This window comes from Hetaerina americana, unplaced genomic scaffold (genome assembly GCF_022747635.1).
Source record: "Hetaerina americana unplaced genomic scaffold, ioHetAmer1.1.p SCAF_11, whole genome shotgun sequence".
Taxonomy (NCBI): domain Eukaryota; kingdom Metazoa; phylum Arthropoda; class Insecta; order Odonata; family Calopterygidae; genus Hetaerina; species Hetaerina americana.
Genome location: NW_027286181.1, coordinates 8,284,481 through 8,303,082, shown reverse-complemented (window position 1 = coordinate 8,303,082; position 18,602 = coordinate 8,284,481). Strand labels below are relative to the sequence as shown.

At 39.0% G+C, this 18,602-nt stretch overlaps 1 protein-coding gene across 1 annotated transcript in view; it reads right to left on the bottom strand.

Annotated features, from left to right (window-relative positions):
• LOC139700787 (cuticle protein 6-like) overlaps positions 1-3,213 on the bottom strand; it is a 46,222-nt gene extending 43,009 nt beyond the window's left edge. Inside the window, exon 1 of the mRNA XM_071599209.1 lies at positions 3,046-3,213. Within this exon, the coding sequence (XP_071455310.1) occupies positions 3,046-3,078 (33 nt within the window). The 5' untranslated portion in view covers positions 3,079-3,213. The remainder of the gene's footprint in view (positions 1-3,045) is intronic.
• Between the last annotated feature and the right edge of the window lie 15,389 nt (positions 3,214-18,602).

Genomic DNA, 18,602 nt, shown 5'->3' with positions numbered 1-18,602 from the left:
TTGCATGAATATATACGCCTCTGTGGGTGTAGGTTTGCATACATATGTTGGTTTTGCATGTGGCTTTATTCTCTTTTACGGGTGATGACCTATCGTCCCTCGCCATACGCCCTTGCGGTGGCTTGCAGGGTATTATGTAGATTATTATTATTATTATTATAAGGTAATCTACCGGTTAAGGTAGGTTTTGGATGGACACAACTACCAAATAAATATTTTGCGACTCCTAACAAAACACAATTCAGCAACCTACCCTACATCCGGTGCCTCTTCATCTCTGAGTAATATCCTCTAATTTTCCTGTCCTCAACAATGTCCTAACATTCCAAGTTCCTATTCTAACTAAATTGGTCTTATTTTTATGCGCCTTCTGTCCTGCTGCTGTGAGTTTTCCCTTGCAAGGGTTTCGTGGGATGACGACCGCGGGAGCCTTGCCTCCCCCGCTGCCGGGGACGACACACGGCCGATTGGGCCGAGCCCCGTGGTTTCCAGGACTCAAAATCTCTGTATTGTCCATCATATTTATCTTGGGAATGATAATTGAGGTGGTTTCCCGTTGCCTTCCTCAATAGTGTTTTTAACGTGGCATCATCACTTACTGGCCGCTCCACCGTGGTCAGACGCCATTGCAGCCGCTTCACTGAGGAACGGACGCTGCGTGGACTACCTTTCGTCTGGCTCCTAACCTTCGACCTATCTGGCATGGGTGACCCTACCAGGAGCAATTATTATTACTCCCGCCAGCACAGCTCTAGGGGTCATCGAAACGCACAAGCCCTTCCACCACGTCAAGGTTGTAGTCCATGGGAGGGACTATGTAGATATTAATGTTATTTCAAACTTCTTCTTCTGTTCTTCCATCGTCCCTTCTCCCTTCTGCCCGAACTTTTATCAGTGGCATAGCACTTGAACGCAAGGGAACTTATGGGAGTGGAAAAGGTTGTTGTGAAGACTTAACATGATCGAGGACTAACCATGAAAACTAAATAGATTTTAGAAAAAAACGGTTGACACTCTAAGATATGGAACTAAATGAAGGAAGACGAATTCTTCTTGCATATTTTACATCTATTACATTCCTATATGTGGGGGGCAGTTATTGCAATTCCTTAGCTGATGATAATATAAGATATTGGATAACTTTAAATTCGAAATATGCGAATAATTTATAGCAAACTATTGAGAAACATATTACATTAGCTAAAGCAAGATGTGTTCAATAGATTCCTAAATTTTGTATCCAGCAGAAGTTGTGGAAGAAAATCGAAAAGGCAAACAAGAACCCCTACAAAACAGGATTTGGTTGGTTTCACATCTTAAAATGAAAAAATATACATTACACATTGTAAATTATAACAACTACGACAGCGAGTCAAGTTAAAAAAGTCATTAAACTGCGTTACAATTTCAAAACATCGTGCCAGTGCCAATTTTAGTTTCCCACAGCGATAGCCAAGGCTTGATGAGTGGCCTACAACTAGCAGCATGATGCCAGAACCCAACAATAGTGTTAACGTGGCCACTTCACTTTTAGCATACACAACAGAGGAAAAGTGATCTCTCATGCGTTTATTTAGTATTAAGGTTGGGTGAGAAATAAATGAAAATTCATCGACGAATGAAAGTTTAGAATGCTGATTCACCAATTTCACTGAAGTAATTAAGTCTGGACTATAAGATCTTTCATTGTTTTTACGGACCATTTTATTTCCGTATCAGACGCTCGTCGACCAGATCAGGCATCGTGTTTCTGACGGCGGAAACTCATAGTGCAGTTACAGTAATGGTTTTTCTATAGTTATACGGGGTATTTGGAAAAGGTAAAATACTTCTATTGTACGCGAAGAAGACTACATATTAAAACTGTATGAGTGAGAAACTTTACCTAATATTCAACAAACTACGAGGCAAAACATATTTAAATTTTAAGGTTTTCATTCCACTCACCCTCGTATGATGGATGGCAAATGAAATAATGGCGACAAAGAGGTGCATCAAAGAAATAATTTACTTTTAACTGGTGAGTGGCCTGGTAAATGAAATCAATTATCTTTGCCACCTGGCGCGGTTACGTTCAAGAAAATTAGCGCGGTGGGCAAGGTCACCGGTCCGAAATTCGATGAATGAATGGAAGTGAGAGGCGCGAGCCAGTCAAATCGTCAACTCACTAAGCCAATATGTTAAAAGGACAAATGACATGCGTAAAAAGATCGCGATTGCCAAATCTTGGCACACAATAACCGAACCTCGTTGTGCTAAATCCATGACCGATTAACCACATACATGTTAAGTATAGGTTACAGTATTTACCCGTTTCGTAATTTTCTCTTACTATATGATAAATGACTTACGTTAAGCAAAGTGAAACGTAAGAAAGGAACCTGCGATAAACACAGCAGAAAGTTATTTATACTCAGAATGGATGCAGCTTGACGAAGACAAATATGAGGGGAATATTTTAAGGAAAACTGAAATGAGAATGGGGCGAATGGAATTGAATACATTGCATCACTTTAACTATTTTGATTTAATTTTAAAACTTGTTTAAGAGAATTTAAAACATGAAGACGTTAGAATAAATATGTGGATATTAAAATTGAGTAAACCATAGTTACTTGCAAAAATTTTTACCGTCGCAATAGAAGCTGTCAATTAAAAAAATCAATATCAAACATCATTACAAAACGCGCTAAACAAACAGATTTTTGGTTCTTTTTTAAAACCTGAATGCACTCCTGCCTAAACTTACGTTGCGCTACACGCGGACAATAGGAGTTTCTATCATGAACAGTGCTGTTTTGGGTTTTTTTTGGGAGGATATATTTGTGATACAGAATCTAACTAATTTAAAGTTGTAGACCATTTTGTTCACTTTAGAATCGCATACACACCGATTGAACAGCGGTTTCTCGACCCTGCTTAAAATCACGGTAAAAGTGGCATGGACTGGACGGTGGTGTCGCGGAGTGAGTAATACCCTAATCTGCGTCTTCCACTTGGCATACATCTCGGGCATCCACGCACGGGAGATCCTCTCTCACTGACCTTAAAGCCCAAAGACGGCGGCGGCGGCGGCATGGTCACCCGGCGACTCCCACCGGCTCGTCCTCGGTCGGCGAGTACCTCTCAGCACCCTGTGGTCGTAGTCGTCTCCCTCTCTCCGTGTCTCCGCATGCAGAGCGATTGCCGTGCCGCGTCGTCCTCCCACGAGCGCTTTCCCGAACGGACTGACTCTTCGCACGGCCGCGAAAGAAGGGATCGGGAGGGAGGAGGAGGAGTCGGGAGGAAGAGAGGATTTATTCGCGAGGGAGAGAAATCTTCTGTTTTCCCTCTCCTTCCTCACCGCCGCCGTTTCCCGTTCGGGGGGCGGGGGGCGAAGGGGAGTTGGGCCCCACACGATTCCGCTCGATGCCTCTGCTCCCAGGGGTAGGAGAGAAAGGGGTGTGGCTGAGGTGAGCGGTGGGGTACATTTGTCGGGAGACGGTGCGAGAGGGTAGTCGGAGTGTGGAAAAGGGGATATACTCCCATTCCCCTTGTGCCCTTCCTGAAAATCACGGTGTGACCGTGTTGGGCACAAAAAAATTTAGAAAAAGCTCGCGAAATATCTACCTCATTCCTTGACTAATGAAGCCGGTGGATCGTATATTAGCATTGGCACAAGATGACAGCGCACACTATTATCACAGAAAATTTGGCAATGCGAAATATCTGCGCTAAACTCGTTCCGAAGGTCTCAACGGACGACCAAGAGCAGAGTTGAATGCAAAAAGACCTTCTGCAAAGCGTTGAAGAAGACCCCGGCTTTTCGGACAGTACCGACTTGACACCAGGAGACTATTTACTATTCTTAAAAGTGAAATCCTCCCTCAAATGACCCTAGCATGGGGACCTAAGAAGATCCTGTCAAAGAAGATTGCACGCGTACCCTTAAGGACCTTCCGGAATCCGCCTACCTTCGGGTCGTGGAAAAACCGCTGGCAAAAATGTGTCGAAGCTCCCAAGGGATGCCCTTTAAAGATATTTGAGGTATTGCAGCAACATTAAAAATAAATCAATTTTTCCAAAACTTTTACCTTTTGTACAAATTATTTAGAATGCAACCACATGCAAACAAGCAAAAAAACATGTCAATGCACACTTACAGAAACAAATATATTCATGCAAAATCCATTTTAACTTACACATATGCAAAAAATATATTAGCGACTAAAAACATACATACACCTACGAATTCTGTCTACACAGCGTTTAACCTTGCCCTCTTTTGTAAGTCAAACATATTCACTATTTCTATAATGACTTTGATTTTTTACTTTTATGATTCCTAATTGACTGAGAAAAGTACGAATATCCGTATATATCTATATTGGAGTCCCTTTTATCTCATCTTTTTGGTCCAACCTGCCCGAGTAGGGTGGGGCCATTATACTAATTCCCTTTGTGTCATAGTGAAATTCGTGTGCCCTGAACGTTGCTTAAAGTCTGAGTCTCAGTTGTTCTCTTCGCGTTTCCTGGGGTTCACTAGGAAAAATTCCTCTTGAAGGTTCGAAGGGCTTTTAGAGGAATTAGGTTGGGAGGGAATAACTAGCCAGGGAACGATGACACTCCAGGTATCTTTTCCAGTTCCAGTCCCGTGCGATCATAAATTTATGACAAAGAGAGTAATTGGGAATTAGAGAATTTGCAAATTATTCCCAAACTCTCCGAGGTATTAAGTACTGAGAACAAATATTTTGGATTTGATGTCTTCTTTTGCTCTCAATGAACTATTAATTTTTTAACGTGACGAGAATATAATCGTTTCCTAATTCAAGAATAGTACGTTGACATCTGCGTTACTTATTCCATGGCTTTCCCAACCTCGCCTAATCATGTTTTTCAACAGAGAATCATTGTGGAGTAATAAATGGAATAATAAAATCTATTACTAAGACTAACGTAGGCTAGATTTTTTCTTTTTTAAATACCATGTTGACGAACGACTTTCTCAAGCATCTTGTGTGCGCAGAATGAACATATTTGGTAATTTGAAAGAAGTTTTCATGAAAAAACTGCATTTCTATGCATATTTCTGAAGCAAGTTCATCCGCCATAAGCCTTTAAATTCAGCAAGGAACGAATATAGCCTACTAATGAACGTCAGTTCTAGTTACCACCTTTGAATGTTTCTTCTTTTTGTTATTCTGCATTCACTCCTAGGAAGGAGAAACGAGGTAAATGCGAAGATAGCTGAACGATGCAAACATACTTATTGCCATGGTAATGTCTAAAGTTTCATTAAAATCTAAATTAAAGGGTTATAAACAAGACTTTCACCGTGTTCAAACAGTAATTGTAAGTCAGTTTATCATTAAGTAAGGGAACTCAATGGTCTTATTTTCTAATCCCATTTCCAGCAGTAATGATATTGATTTTCAGCCTGTAATTTGGTGCACATGGGCGATAGATACTTCCAATTCGGTTTACCAATAATTTAGACTATCCAAAAGGATTTAAAATTTAGACTATCCAAAAGGATTTAAAATTTAGACTATCAAAAAGGATTTTGTGGGAAAGCAAGTTTTTATTGTGAGTGATTTCTATAATTATCAAATCCAATGGCCGTAATACAGTATAAAAATTGACATCCCGACTACGATTTGGAAATCAATAAAAAAAGTTATTTTTACAAATATATTTTAGTGATATTGGCAATTGATTCTCTGTCAAGATATTTACATAGCAAGATGCAGCGATAGTAAGTAAAAGCAACATTTAATTTCCTAAGCATTCGGTGAAAATAGGTACATATTGGACTATGGTAATTTTCTATTTGACCCTAAGTTTTTATGATAAGTTGGTGGGTTTTTGTTACAACTGTTAGTCTAATTATATTTGGTCAATCTAAATATTTATCTAAATAATGTTCAGGAAATCATCAGGTAATTTAACCCATTGCGTCAACCGTTTCATCTCAGGAATAACCGTACCACACGGAAACATAATAAGATATGTGAAATTGGCATAAAATCCATCAGTTCCATTTACCCGGTTGACCTTCTTACTCCTATTAAAAAGCGATCTTAAAATGTAAAATGTGTGAAAATTAGTGCGTGTTACATCCTACATGTGTGCAGGTTATCGACATGCTTGAATAAATTTCTATGACATTCTAAAAACAACTTTAAATTTGTCGCACTTTTTTACAGTTTATGATTAATATTAACGTTTACTTATTAGTATCTATAATTTTGTTTATTAGTTTCCTCCCAGGGACCCAACTGTAGCATGCACAAAAATATATTTATTGAAAAAAGATTTCCAAATTTTAGGCCGTTTGGGCAATTAAGTCCATAAAAATCAGCGCCTTTGTTGAAACGGCCATGGAATTTGAAGCTACCTTTCCCTATAACTATTTGACCTTGTCCGCGTTTGAAGTTCACTAAAAAAAAGTCCAATTAAGTTTTTGTAGGCCAGTCTGTTAACTAGACTGACATTTATTGGCAATCAGTGAGGTCATAGGTTGGCCACCCATGAAATTTTTCGTAAGCGTGGAAAACGTTCCAAAAATTGTTTTTTTTCTTAGTTGTCTTACCCAAGATTACTTATCTCGGCTGTTTAGCAAACTCTTGGGTAATTTTCTTAACTTGGGCAAGGGGACAAAATTTAAAATGCCATAATTACGTACTTAAAACTTTTTAGAGCAATATATGCGCAAGCATTTGGTAAGACCGAGGTCATTGTTAGTGCATTCGCATGGCGACGTTCTTTTTTTTGCGTCGGAGAGGCATTTTTCTGTGTTGTGGAATAAAAATGCCAAGAAACCGGGCATGGCCAACTTTCCAATTCCATCCTCTCCCTGGACTGACCTCTCCTTACTCCGCCAGACCTACGACCTCCACGTAAACGATACTGTCTATCAAAATGCCCCTCACCTTTGATGAAATGACCACCACAGTAGGTGGGCTGCTAGATTCCCTCGATTAACATTTGGTGTTTGTCCAGGAGGAATCGCCCTAGTTTAAGATCACTGCTTGGGGGGAGTTTATTCATATGCGGCAGCCTTGTCGTAATGGCCGTAACAGCCGTACAAGCACAAATATGAGAGTTACAAATTAATAACACTTACGGTCTCCGAGGGTATCTCAAAGTTTCAAGTTCTCTCCCTCTCAATTTCAGCGAATTTCCCATTCTTTAGGGTAAAGAACCGGTGTCATCTCCGATCGGCAGCCCGGCGTGGAAATTTCTCGTTTGGTAAGTGTCCCCAAAAACCATCTGGAAGGCCGTTGGTAAGCGTATGATCAACGCCTTCAGATCATCCATTCGATTTCTTGTTTTGCGAATCGCAAGCTTGCTTTGGTGGATAGGACCTTTGGTGGCAATTAATGCTTCACTTTCACTACTCTCCAGGCCTTTTTACCTCAGGCCTCCCTTTAAACTTTAAGCTTTCTCTCTCTCTCAAAACCATCGTAGAAATGCGTTTCATTGGAAACGGCACTCAAAGGAAACATTTAAAGACACTGGAATTTATCTTTTTAACGTGCACAAGGGTGTTGAATGTAATATTATCGGTTTGGAATCGTAGTGTGGAATGGATGTTTGATTTTGAGCAAAACAAACCAAATACATTAGCTTGGTTGAGAAATTATCGCTGTCTCAAAAGCGATTTTCTTGTGCTAAAATTATACAAATTCATGTTTACACTTTATAAAAAAGATGATCAGGCATTAATAGTTCTCATAAGCGTCTCACAATAAAAAAATTCTCGCAAATTGAGAGGAATGAGGGGGATTACAGATCAGGAGGGATGAAGTAATTATAATGTAGTATTAATATCCATATTCTTGCCAGTCTATTTTGTACTACTTGCATAATTTTAAGAATGTTCACCTACTACTTTTATCAAGGCTGAAGAATTTACACACTGAACTGCTTCCTGAATGAATCTTACTTAGTCCTTTAAGTTTGACCCGTGGTGCCCAGTTATTTTGCTGAATGAAATTCGAAGCGATAATTACAAGCCATTGCCTTTCAGAGGAAAATTTATCAGGTTTTACCACGTTGTGCCTGTCATTATTTTGGGATTCTTTTTTTTGTGCTGAGAACTTACGGACACGGGGTATATTTTAATTAATATAATAATTAATATTATAATTAATATATAATTATAATATTTTAATAATAATAATAATATCGGAAAAATGGAGTGGTGTTGGGGTCAAAAAAATTACTCAAATGGCTTGAAACGGCGGAGGTCTTCTTTAGACCGCCCGTAAATGAGCTATAAAAAGTTGAAATGGAATTTCAAACGTCTGCGTATATCTTAGGTTGTCGTTAAAATATTATGGACACATTTTAAATAGCAAGGTCTTTCCCTGCTTGTTTCTTGTATCACTTGGTTAAAAGCCTCTTAACCCCAAATTGAACATCTCGCTTGCTTTCTTACGTAAAACATCAAAATCAATCCACCCAGTTAAGGTAGAATTTTGGAATGGTACGTAAAAATATAACGCATGAGCCATATACCACGTAAATCTCCTCATTTGCTCCCTTCAAGAGTTACTTCTACTTGTCTTCAAACTGTTCAAAAATAAAACGATTCTCTTCCTTCCCCGACCACTCTTGCCCTCTCCCTTCAAACATTGCACTGCTACTTTTCAATTTTCATTTACATACACATTTCCTTCCTTCCTTCTTATTTCACTCAGCAACTTTCCCTCTTCCCTCGCTTTACTTAAAATACTTGTTAGACCTCCTCCTTCTCCCACTTACGTTCAAAATTCTTTTGTTCACCCACATCTCCAAATCCTTCAAGTCCAAGCCGATTCTCTTGCACTCAAGACCAGGTTTTGTAAGTGGGACTATAGGTAGGACTAAGTGTGAGTGTAACACTTTGGCTTTCTCAAAATATAACCATTGGATCATCAATGGACCAAGTGCATTAGTGTAACTTAGAAAGTCTAAAAGATGACGTTCGTTGAATCGGGAATGGTTTGCTTTTATTGAGTCTTATCTCTCACTTGACTGCTGTTTAATTTTCATATATATCCATCGCTTGGTTTCGTTTCATAGTTGAATGAAGCAATAAAATTTTGTTTATATAGCTAAATGGAAAAAAATGAGTTTCAATATGGTGGTTGAACACTTTTATTTAAAAGGCTTAACACGGATAGAAATTAAACCCGTGTTGGATAAGGTTCATAGCACTAGCATCTGCTCTTGTATTTGCGACTGTTTAAAATTAAGTACAAAAGTTTAGACACGACTGTATATCCACAAATGATGAGCATCGTTCGGGACGTCGAGTCGAAGTGACTTCCAAAGAAATTATTGAAAAAATCCAAGATTTATATTTGAGTGATCGATGGATAAAAGTTTACGAAGTAGTTGATGCCAAAAGCATATTAAAAGGTAAAGTGCTTTCCAATTTGCCCGAAAAATTGGTTGCTAAAACATTTCGGCATGCTGGATGCCATGGTTGTTCTCTGAGGAGAATAAATGCAATCGTTTGGTCAATTCGTAGGCTAGTTTGATGCTCTTCCGTTGCAATCCTGACAAGTTTCTGCGTCGAAACATAACTGTGGACGAAACATGGATATACTAATACACTCTAGAATCAAAGGAATAGTTTGAGCGGTGTTTTTTTTAAAGAGTATCCAGCTGCGAAGAAGGCGAGGATGGCGTAGATGGCCGACAAGGTGATGGCCACGCCATTTTTTGCCATTTTTTTTGGGTTGCACGAGGAATCATCAGTATAGGTTACTTGCAACAAGGCCCAGCAATAAATGAAGAGTATTATGCAACAGTATTGCCCCCATTGAGCGAAAAAATAAAGAAAAAGTCTTTATATATCAAAGGAAACATATCTCTTCCATCAAGACAATGCAATGGTGCTCACATGCACAATTTTAATGGCAAAAGTTATGTAATTAAAGTGTGCATTATGACAACATCCAATTCATTAACTTGATTCAACCCACAGTTAATGTTTTTTTGATTTCTAACTAAAAAAACCACTAGATGGAAAACGATTCTCGAGAAATGAGTAGGTCATCGCCATCATAGATGCCTATTTTGAAGGCCTTCCACATTTTTACTTTTCGGACGGCTTACGCGGGTGGTCTCAAAAGTTTCCGACCTAAAAATTTCAGAATATGTCATACAAAATGTCTTGTATCTTTGTTAGGTTGGCAAATTTTCAGACCGCCCATGTAAAAACGTAATGAGTAACGCTGGGAAAAGCGTATTGAGCTAAAAGAAGATTACGTTAAAAAAAATACCCTTAATAATTTGTTTTCCCATTTTTTTAACAACCTATTGAACAACTCACACATAATGTAATTCATGAGGCTATATTTCTATTTCTAAAACTCTCTTGAATAAATAATAATCTAGCTGAACTAAGTGTAACGCCATATTTTACATGACTGGTCTGAAGAATTTCCGGCTTAGAAAATTTCAGAAAAAAGTCTTGTATCTTTGTTAGGTCGGAAACCTTTCAGACCACCCTCGATTATATATATATATATATAATATATTATTATTAGGTAATCTACCGGTTAAGGTAGGTTTTGGATGGACACAGCTACTAGATAAATATTGTATGCTTCCTAACAAGATACAAAATCCAGTATCCTACTCAACATCAGAACCCTCTTCATCTCTGAGTACTTTCTTCCTCCCTTAATCCCGTCCAACATCCCTATCCCGTTCCTTCCCTTTCCTCGTTTGCCTAACATTTTCTCCTCTATTACAGTCTTCAACATCCCACTGCCGGTCAATACACCCTTCATCCACTTTTCCTGCCTCCATAGGATTTCTCCCAACAAACCCCTTTCCTCGCCCACCATACCAAGTACTTCCTTGTTTGTATTCTTCTCTGTCCATTTCACCTTCTCCATTCTTCTCCATACCCACATTTCAAAAGCCTCCAGTCTACGTCTATCCTCCTGCTTCAATGAACACGTTTCCACGCCGTACATAGCTACGCTCCATATCAAAGTTTTTACGAGCCTTTTCTTAACATCCTTACTCAACGTCCCTGTCATCAACTCCCTCCTCCTTGTGAAAGCCTTTTTGCCTAGCGCAATTCTTCTCCTTACGTCCCTACTACTTTGACCGTATTGGTCCAAAACACTACCGAGATACGTAAACTGTTCTACCTGCTCTAGTTTTTGCCGTCCTATTTTAATGTTTAGCTTAGCATTTCTCTTTCAGGAAAACCGATTAACTTTACCTTTATTTACATTTATTTTCATCCCATATCCATCGCACTGAATTTCCAATTCACTCAGCAATGCTTGCAACCCCTTGGGTGGTTGACAAACTAGAGCTTGGTTATCAGCAAATCAACCTGAATTTACGAATTCCCCGCCAACTTTCATTCCTACTTCCAGTTCTTCCCATGCCTCTTGAATCATTTCCTTTATATCTATGTTGAATAGAGCAGGTGATAATGGGCAATCCTGCCTTACTAGCCTGCCACCTCCTAGTACGGTCCATCGAGACTCTCCATCCCCCAATCGCTCCGTGTCAGAGTAATCTGATATTTGTACCCAACACACACACACATACACACACATAATTCCAGTTGGTAGAGCGTTGGACTGCTGACCGGAGGGCCCCAGGTTCGATTCTCGAGCAAGAAAATCGAACTCAGAGGAAATTAAATTGAACTCAGAGGAAGTAGTTTCATAAACTCAAAACAATAATCTGTATTGTCACATAAATGAATAATATATTTGTAAATACAAAGTGTATTCTTTTGTGTCACAGATCACTTTTACGTAGAAAATCTGTAACTTTTACTATTATGGCAGACTGGCAAAACTGTACGATTTATGGCAAAAAATGTGGCTGCTATGGCACCAGGGAGAAATCTTTTCCTGCTACTGAGGATATTATTGAATCGAGAGCCGAACATTTTTGTACGATTTTTTGTATCCACTTTAGTATTTCGCAGTAGTTTTCCTAAAGGTGGAGATGAAACAGAAAGATGGAGAAGTTTGAAGTTTATTCATGCCAAGAGATCCCTGCTTTTGATGAGTGACCGCGGATCGGATTGTACCCATCGGTGTGGTCAGTCATACTCTAGGTCAGAGAAAGCAGACATGTCCATACCTGAATTACTTACCGCGCAGGGTTAAGGAAAAAATGCCGCGGGCGGCAACCATTTAAACGCAGTTTCAGAGCTGTCGAGAATGAGAAGCAAAGCTCGGGGAAAACACTGGGAAGATGGAGTAATCGATTAGAAGAGATATGAATTAAAAATAAATCAGTTTTCCAGCCAGCATTTCGAAATTTCGGTTGACATCCGGCTTATCCGACAGTCCAGCCAAAATATAGACGTGTGATTTTCAGGGCACTAATTCTTCCGGGGTTGTCGCTGGCGGCACAGAGAAAGGAACTCCCCCCTCCCCCGGCCCTGCCCCTCTCTCTGGCCCAAATGTGCGAATTTCACACGCCGCGAGGCTTTTTACGAGGTGTGTTCTAACCTCACCTATGAAAAACAACCTTCAAGTTTTTTACTGCGGGTTTCTCAATCTCCTATCTGAGATAATTCATTAATTTTTTCTCATATTTAACGAGAATATCATGAAATCTACCATTTATGGGATGACCATATGCATAGTGTTAGCACATGAGTTACGTGTATCAAAGTTAGCAGTATAAATAAAATGAAAGTAAAAGGCTAGCAATATACACGTTTTGAGGATTAAAAGGTAAGTTGCAATGTTTAAAAATTATTAACTAGTTTGAAAAGTATTGGATTAGTTGTAAATCATCTTCATGGAATTATTGTTTTCTTCTATTTTTATCTTCAACAATTATAACCACATAACAGGTTTACCCGAAATCATATAACCATAGATATATTTATATATAATATATATATATATAATATATATATATATACGTACATATATGTGTATAAATATATATATATATATATACATTCGCATGGATTTTATATATATATATATATATATATATATATATATATATATATATATATATCACCGAGCAACCATAAGGAAGAAGAGGTCGATAGGATATACGATCAGTTAGAGGACATAATCGCGTGTGTTCCTGCAGGGAAATATTTGATAGTGATGGGGGATTGGAAAGCGACGGTAGGCGAAGGAAGAGATGGTGACGAGGTCGGGGACTATGGTTTAGGCACGAGGAATGACCGCGGGGAGAAAGCAGTTGAGTTCTGCAGGAGACAGGGGTTAGTCATCACCAACACTTGGTTTAGACATTACAAAAGACGCAGGTATACATGGAAAATGCCAGGTGACTCAGGAAGATATCAGCTAGATTATATCCTGGTTAGACACAGGTTTAGGAACAGTGTGATAAATTCCCACAGCTTCCCGGGAGCGGATGCGGACTCAGACCACAATTTAGTTGTTATGAAATGTAGCGTCCGTTTCAAAAAGATAAGGCAAGGGCGGCGAGTTAGAAAATGGAATGTAGAAGCATTAAATGGGTTGAAAAGGAAGGAATACAAACAGGCGGTAGAGAAAATCATGGAGGATGGTAAAGGGCTTAGTACTATCAAAGAAAAATGGGAAAGTTTCAAAAACGGGTTGTCTAAAGCCGCAAAAGACACTATTGGAACCGTTAACGCTAAAAGGACTAGGAAACCATGGATCACGAATGGGATGATTACAAAGATGGATGAGCGGCGAAAATGGGAGAATGTAAATACAGAATTAGGCAAAATGAAGTACAAAGAATTAAACAATAAATTGAGGCGGGCAACAAATAAAGCAAAAGAAGCATGGTGGAAGACGCAGTGCGAGGATATGGAAAGTCTGCAGAGGAAGAGTGAAATCGGTGCGCTGTACAGTAAAGTTAAATCTTTATCGGGAAGTAAGAAAGGGAGATCAACGATAGCAGTTAGAGATAAGGCGGATAAGGTAATAGTTGACGCAGGAAAGATCCAAGAGAGACGGAAGGAATATATAGAAGAACTGTATAGTAAAGAGCTTAGACAAACAAAGTTAGTCATAGAAAAGGAACATGACGTAGAGGAATATAGCTTAGGTCCAGGCATACTAGACAACGAGATAGAAAGGGCATTAAAGGAGATGAAACTAAATAAGGCCGTGGGGGTGGATAATATTCCCGCGGAACTTTTAAAAGGCTTAGGAAAATGTGGGAGGAAGAGGCTGTATGGGCTGATCCGTAGTATTTATGAGGAAGGAATCTGGCCGGAAGACTTGAGATCAGTTTTAGTTCCTATTCCGAAAAAAGTAAAGGCTACAGCATGTGAGGACTACAGGACGATAAGTTTGATATCCCACGCAGCTAAAGTTTTTTTCAGGATCATAAACAAAAGGATAGAGAGTAGGGCAAATGATTAGTTTGGGGATGATCATTTTGGGTTTAGGAAGGGGAGAGGTACGCGTGATGCCATTGCAGTAATGAGATTATTAATCGAGAGGAATATAGAACACAACCAGGAGGTGTTTGCCTGTTTCGTAGATTTCGTAAAAGCGTTTGATAGAGTGAATTGGGAAAAACTAATGAGTATTCTGCAGAAAATAGGAATAGATTGGAGGGAAAGGAGGCTAATCCGCAACCTGTACATGTCTCAGACTGCTCAGGTGCGGGTGGGAAACGGGGAGTCAGGATGGGCAGTGTTAGGAAGGGGTGTAAGGCAGGGTAGCCCATTATCACTGTTGCTGTTCAACCTGTATGCAGAGGAAATGATCAAAGAGGTATGGGAAGAACTGGAGGTAGGAATGAAAGTGGGCGGGGAATTCGTAAAATCAGTTAGGTTTGCTGAAGACCAAGCTTTAGTTTGTCAGTCAGCCAAGGGGCTGCAAGCATTGCTGAGTGAATTGGAAATTCAGTGCGACAGGTATGGGATGAGAATCAATATTAATAAAACAAAGGTTATGCGATTTTCTAGAAAGAAAAAGGCCAAGCTTAACATTAAAATAGGAGGGCAAAAACTAGAGCAGGTAGAACAGTTTACGTATCTCGGTAGTGTTTTGGACCAACACGGTCAAAGTAGTAGGGACGTAAGGAGAAGAATTGCGCTAGGCAAAGAGGCCTTCACGAGGAGGAGGGAGTTGATGACGGGGACTTTGAGTAAGGATGTTAAGAATAGGCTCGTAAAAACTTTGATATGGAGCGTAGCTATGTACGGCGCGGAAACGTGGTCATTGAAGCAGGAGGATAGACGTAGATTGGAGGCTTTTGTAAGGTGGGTGTGGAGAAGAATGGAGAAGGTGAAATGGACAGAGATGAAAACAAATGAGGAAGTACTTGGTATGGTGGGCGAAGAGAGGGGTTTGTTGGGAGCAATCCTATGGAGGCAGGAAAAGTGGATGAAGGGGGTTTTGACCGGCAGTGGGATGTTGAAGACTGTGATAGAGGGTAGAATGTTGGGCAAAAGAGGAAAGGGAAGGAACAGGATAGGGATGTTGGACGGGATGAAGGGAGGAAGAAAGTACTCAGAGATGAAGAGGGACCTGATATAGAGTAGGATGATGGATTTTGTGTTTTGTTAGGAGTAATAAACTATTTGTTTGGTGGTTGTGTCCATCCAAAAACCTTCCTTAACCGGTAGATTACCTTAAAAAAAATATATACATATATATATATATATTTATTCCCTTATTAGGTAATCTACTTATTGGGGTGGGTTTTGGATGGGCACGGCCACCAAATAGGTGTTTTTTTCTCTTTACAAAACATAATACTGTAGGCTTCATTAAATATTGGAATTGTAGAAATCAAGGCAGCACATTACGATATTATACTGTTCCTATGTAATTCATTCAATTTTGTGTAGAACTGTAGAACTATTTGTTATTTGATGTTTTCATTCTTTGCCGTGAGCATGGTGATGAGGGACATTTGACCAAACATTGCCGATATGTCCCACACAGCAATATTATACTTAAACTTAGCACCCATTCTATTGATGGGAAGTATACATATATGTATAAATAAAATATATATATATTTCTCAATTTATTTCTGTATGTATACATTTATTTGGAAACTGTGTCCATCCAAAAACCTACTATAACCGGTAGATTACCAAATAATATATATATATATATATATATATATATATATATATATATATATATATATATATATATATATATATATATATATATATATATATACATAAATACAAGGAATAGGGAAAGGAAGGGATAGACCCCGAAGATCTCAGTGTAGATTACGTTTAATTGAAACTTACAAACACTTTTGGGGTTTACAAGGTTTTCTTCCGTAAAGTGACCCGTAAATCACACAGAAAATACAAATACGAAAAATATAGGAATTACGTTTACGCTCAATCACTCAGGTGCGTTAGACCTTGCGAATCGCACTCACTTACTCGTTGGCAATTTTGTCTCTCAATTTAAATTTACCTCTCATGTTTCACGATCTTTCTATGCATATACCATGTGTATATGCATGGAAAGATCGTGAAACATGTTGTTTGTTGTCAATGTTTACTCTCATTAATTTAAAAAAATAACCTGCCTATTAGAATTCCATTTGGGTTCTATTTACCAACTGATATATGATATCTTTTTTATGGACTGGTGAATGAATGTTACAAGGCATGAGTTCTGTGTTTGCTCCATCCGCAAAGCCGGGTCCGACTTGCACAATGATCAATAATCAGAGACTCAGTGAATCGCTGCCGAAGACGATGCCCACGGCCTGATGTGAACTTCTCTTATCTAACAGCTGCACAGATGAGGCTACTGCCAATCAACTCAATTCAATAGTATGCAATATATTCCTGGCTATAAATGTGAAAAATGATTTCATTCACGAGTTCTGATGCAATTTCAGTAGAATATAGCATTCATCACCACCCTCTTCATGCCTATATTGTACATTAATGACTCTTTCATGTCACCGCTACGTCCAATCGTTGAATTGGGCTCATAAATTGACTTAAAGTAGCTGTTTATTCATTCTCAGAGAATATTGAACGTAAATAGACCTCTTGATAAAAACTTATTTTTTGCAATATTATGTGAAAATCTAAGAAAAAATATTTAGCACACCTCAATGAAACAGCGTCCGTTTTTTCGAAAATAGGTTCTACAGTAATCAAGATCGTACGCAGGGACAGTTATATTAACTCATTCCGACAATTAATCCATTTTAAAGCCAAGTACGTATAACCATTATTAATTGGCAGAAAAGTATAACCTATTACAATCAAGAAACTAGCCTCAGTTAGGTCGGTTTTTGATTCTATTAAATTTTACCGTTTACTATGTTAAGACAGCTAGGTCCACGGTGAAGTTTAAAAAACTAAGACATAGCTAACATCTCACTAAAAAATTAAGATCAATAGAAAAGTGTACCGAACCCAATCGGGTAAGCGCTCCCTTTATCTCCTCTACATTACTTTCACTATACATATTTGAAGACTTTTCCCTAGTCTCATATCGTGGCAACCTGTCGGGAGGTTTATGGTACTAGTTCTGCCAATTAGTAAGGCTACTATCTGCTTGTTTACGTTGCTATGAAACCTTAATGAAACTGCTCATGGTCATTCAATGAAACAGCTTGATTCAGACACCCTGCCAACTGTGTGCAGGGAGCTTTGAAGTTGCAACGTGCAATTTTGAAGTATTCCAGAGGTTTTTTACTCATTCTGAGTCATACTATCTTTATTTAATTGTATCCCCAGTGGATATGAATTAAAATTATCTTGGTCGATTCACGCAGTTTTGATCTGCGCTATGAAATCCCAACATTTCATTGTTTCGTGACATTTCTCAGTTGAATTAGAGAGTGGAAATATCATTTGAAGACGGGAGTGTTACCAATTTATTGCGTTTACGATACCTTTTTTGTCGTTACGATAGATTTTTCAACTCTCCCTGACAACTAAAACACAACCTATTAATCTAAAGGCATTTTTATGAATGATATACCTATAAATACTTCGTATCTCACCTATATCCACAACAACAATTTCATATAAATAAAAAAATTAGATATTAGGAGTTTTAGAAGAGCAAGTATAACAAACAGATTACAAGAGATTGACTCAGTCAAAATGTGATTGCACAGGCAGTAAGCACGGTTGAAATGACCAAGTAAAAGAAATTAAAAGGTCAACTGAAATAAAATCAGGCTTATGACACTGCCTATTGCGGAACGGGACGGTGAAAAAGTTACCTCTGTGAATATGTCTGAACGCAAGTATGTTGTAACATTTTATGTTTTAACGTTTTATGACACATTTCATTCTCCGAAGCCAAAACTTAAGGTGGCTGAACTCGAATGCGCTCACGAAATACAGAGCAATTTTGAGTATCTCAGGCGTTGTTCAGCAAATCATGTGGACGCTCTCAAACTCGTTGGAACAGGTGATGTGCGCCCATGTGTAAAATCTGGAGGCGGCAAGGGTAGTCGCCTTTTCATCTTTCACTCGCGTTTGTCGCTGCCGCAACGAGAGTGAGGGTGCCCAAGGCCCCCTTCCACCCCCCCCCCCCCGGTCGCACTCTCTCTTTTCCACCAACCCCCCCCCCCACTCCCTCCCGCCACCCAAGCTGCTCTGGAAGCGGGAGGGAGTTCGCACAGTGCGTAATACTACTTACCATTCTTTTGCCCTC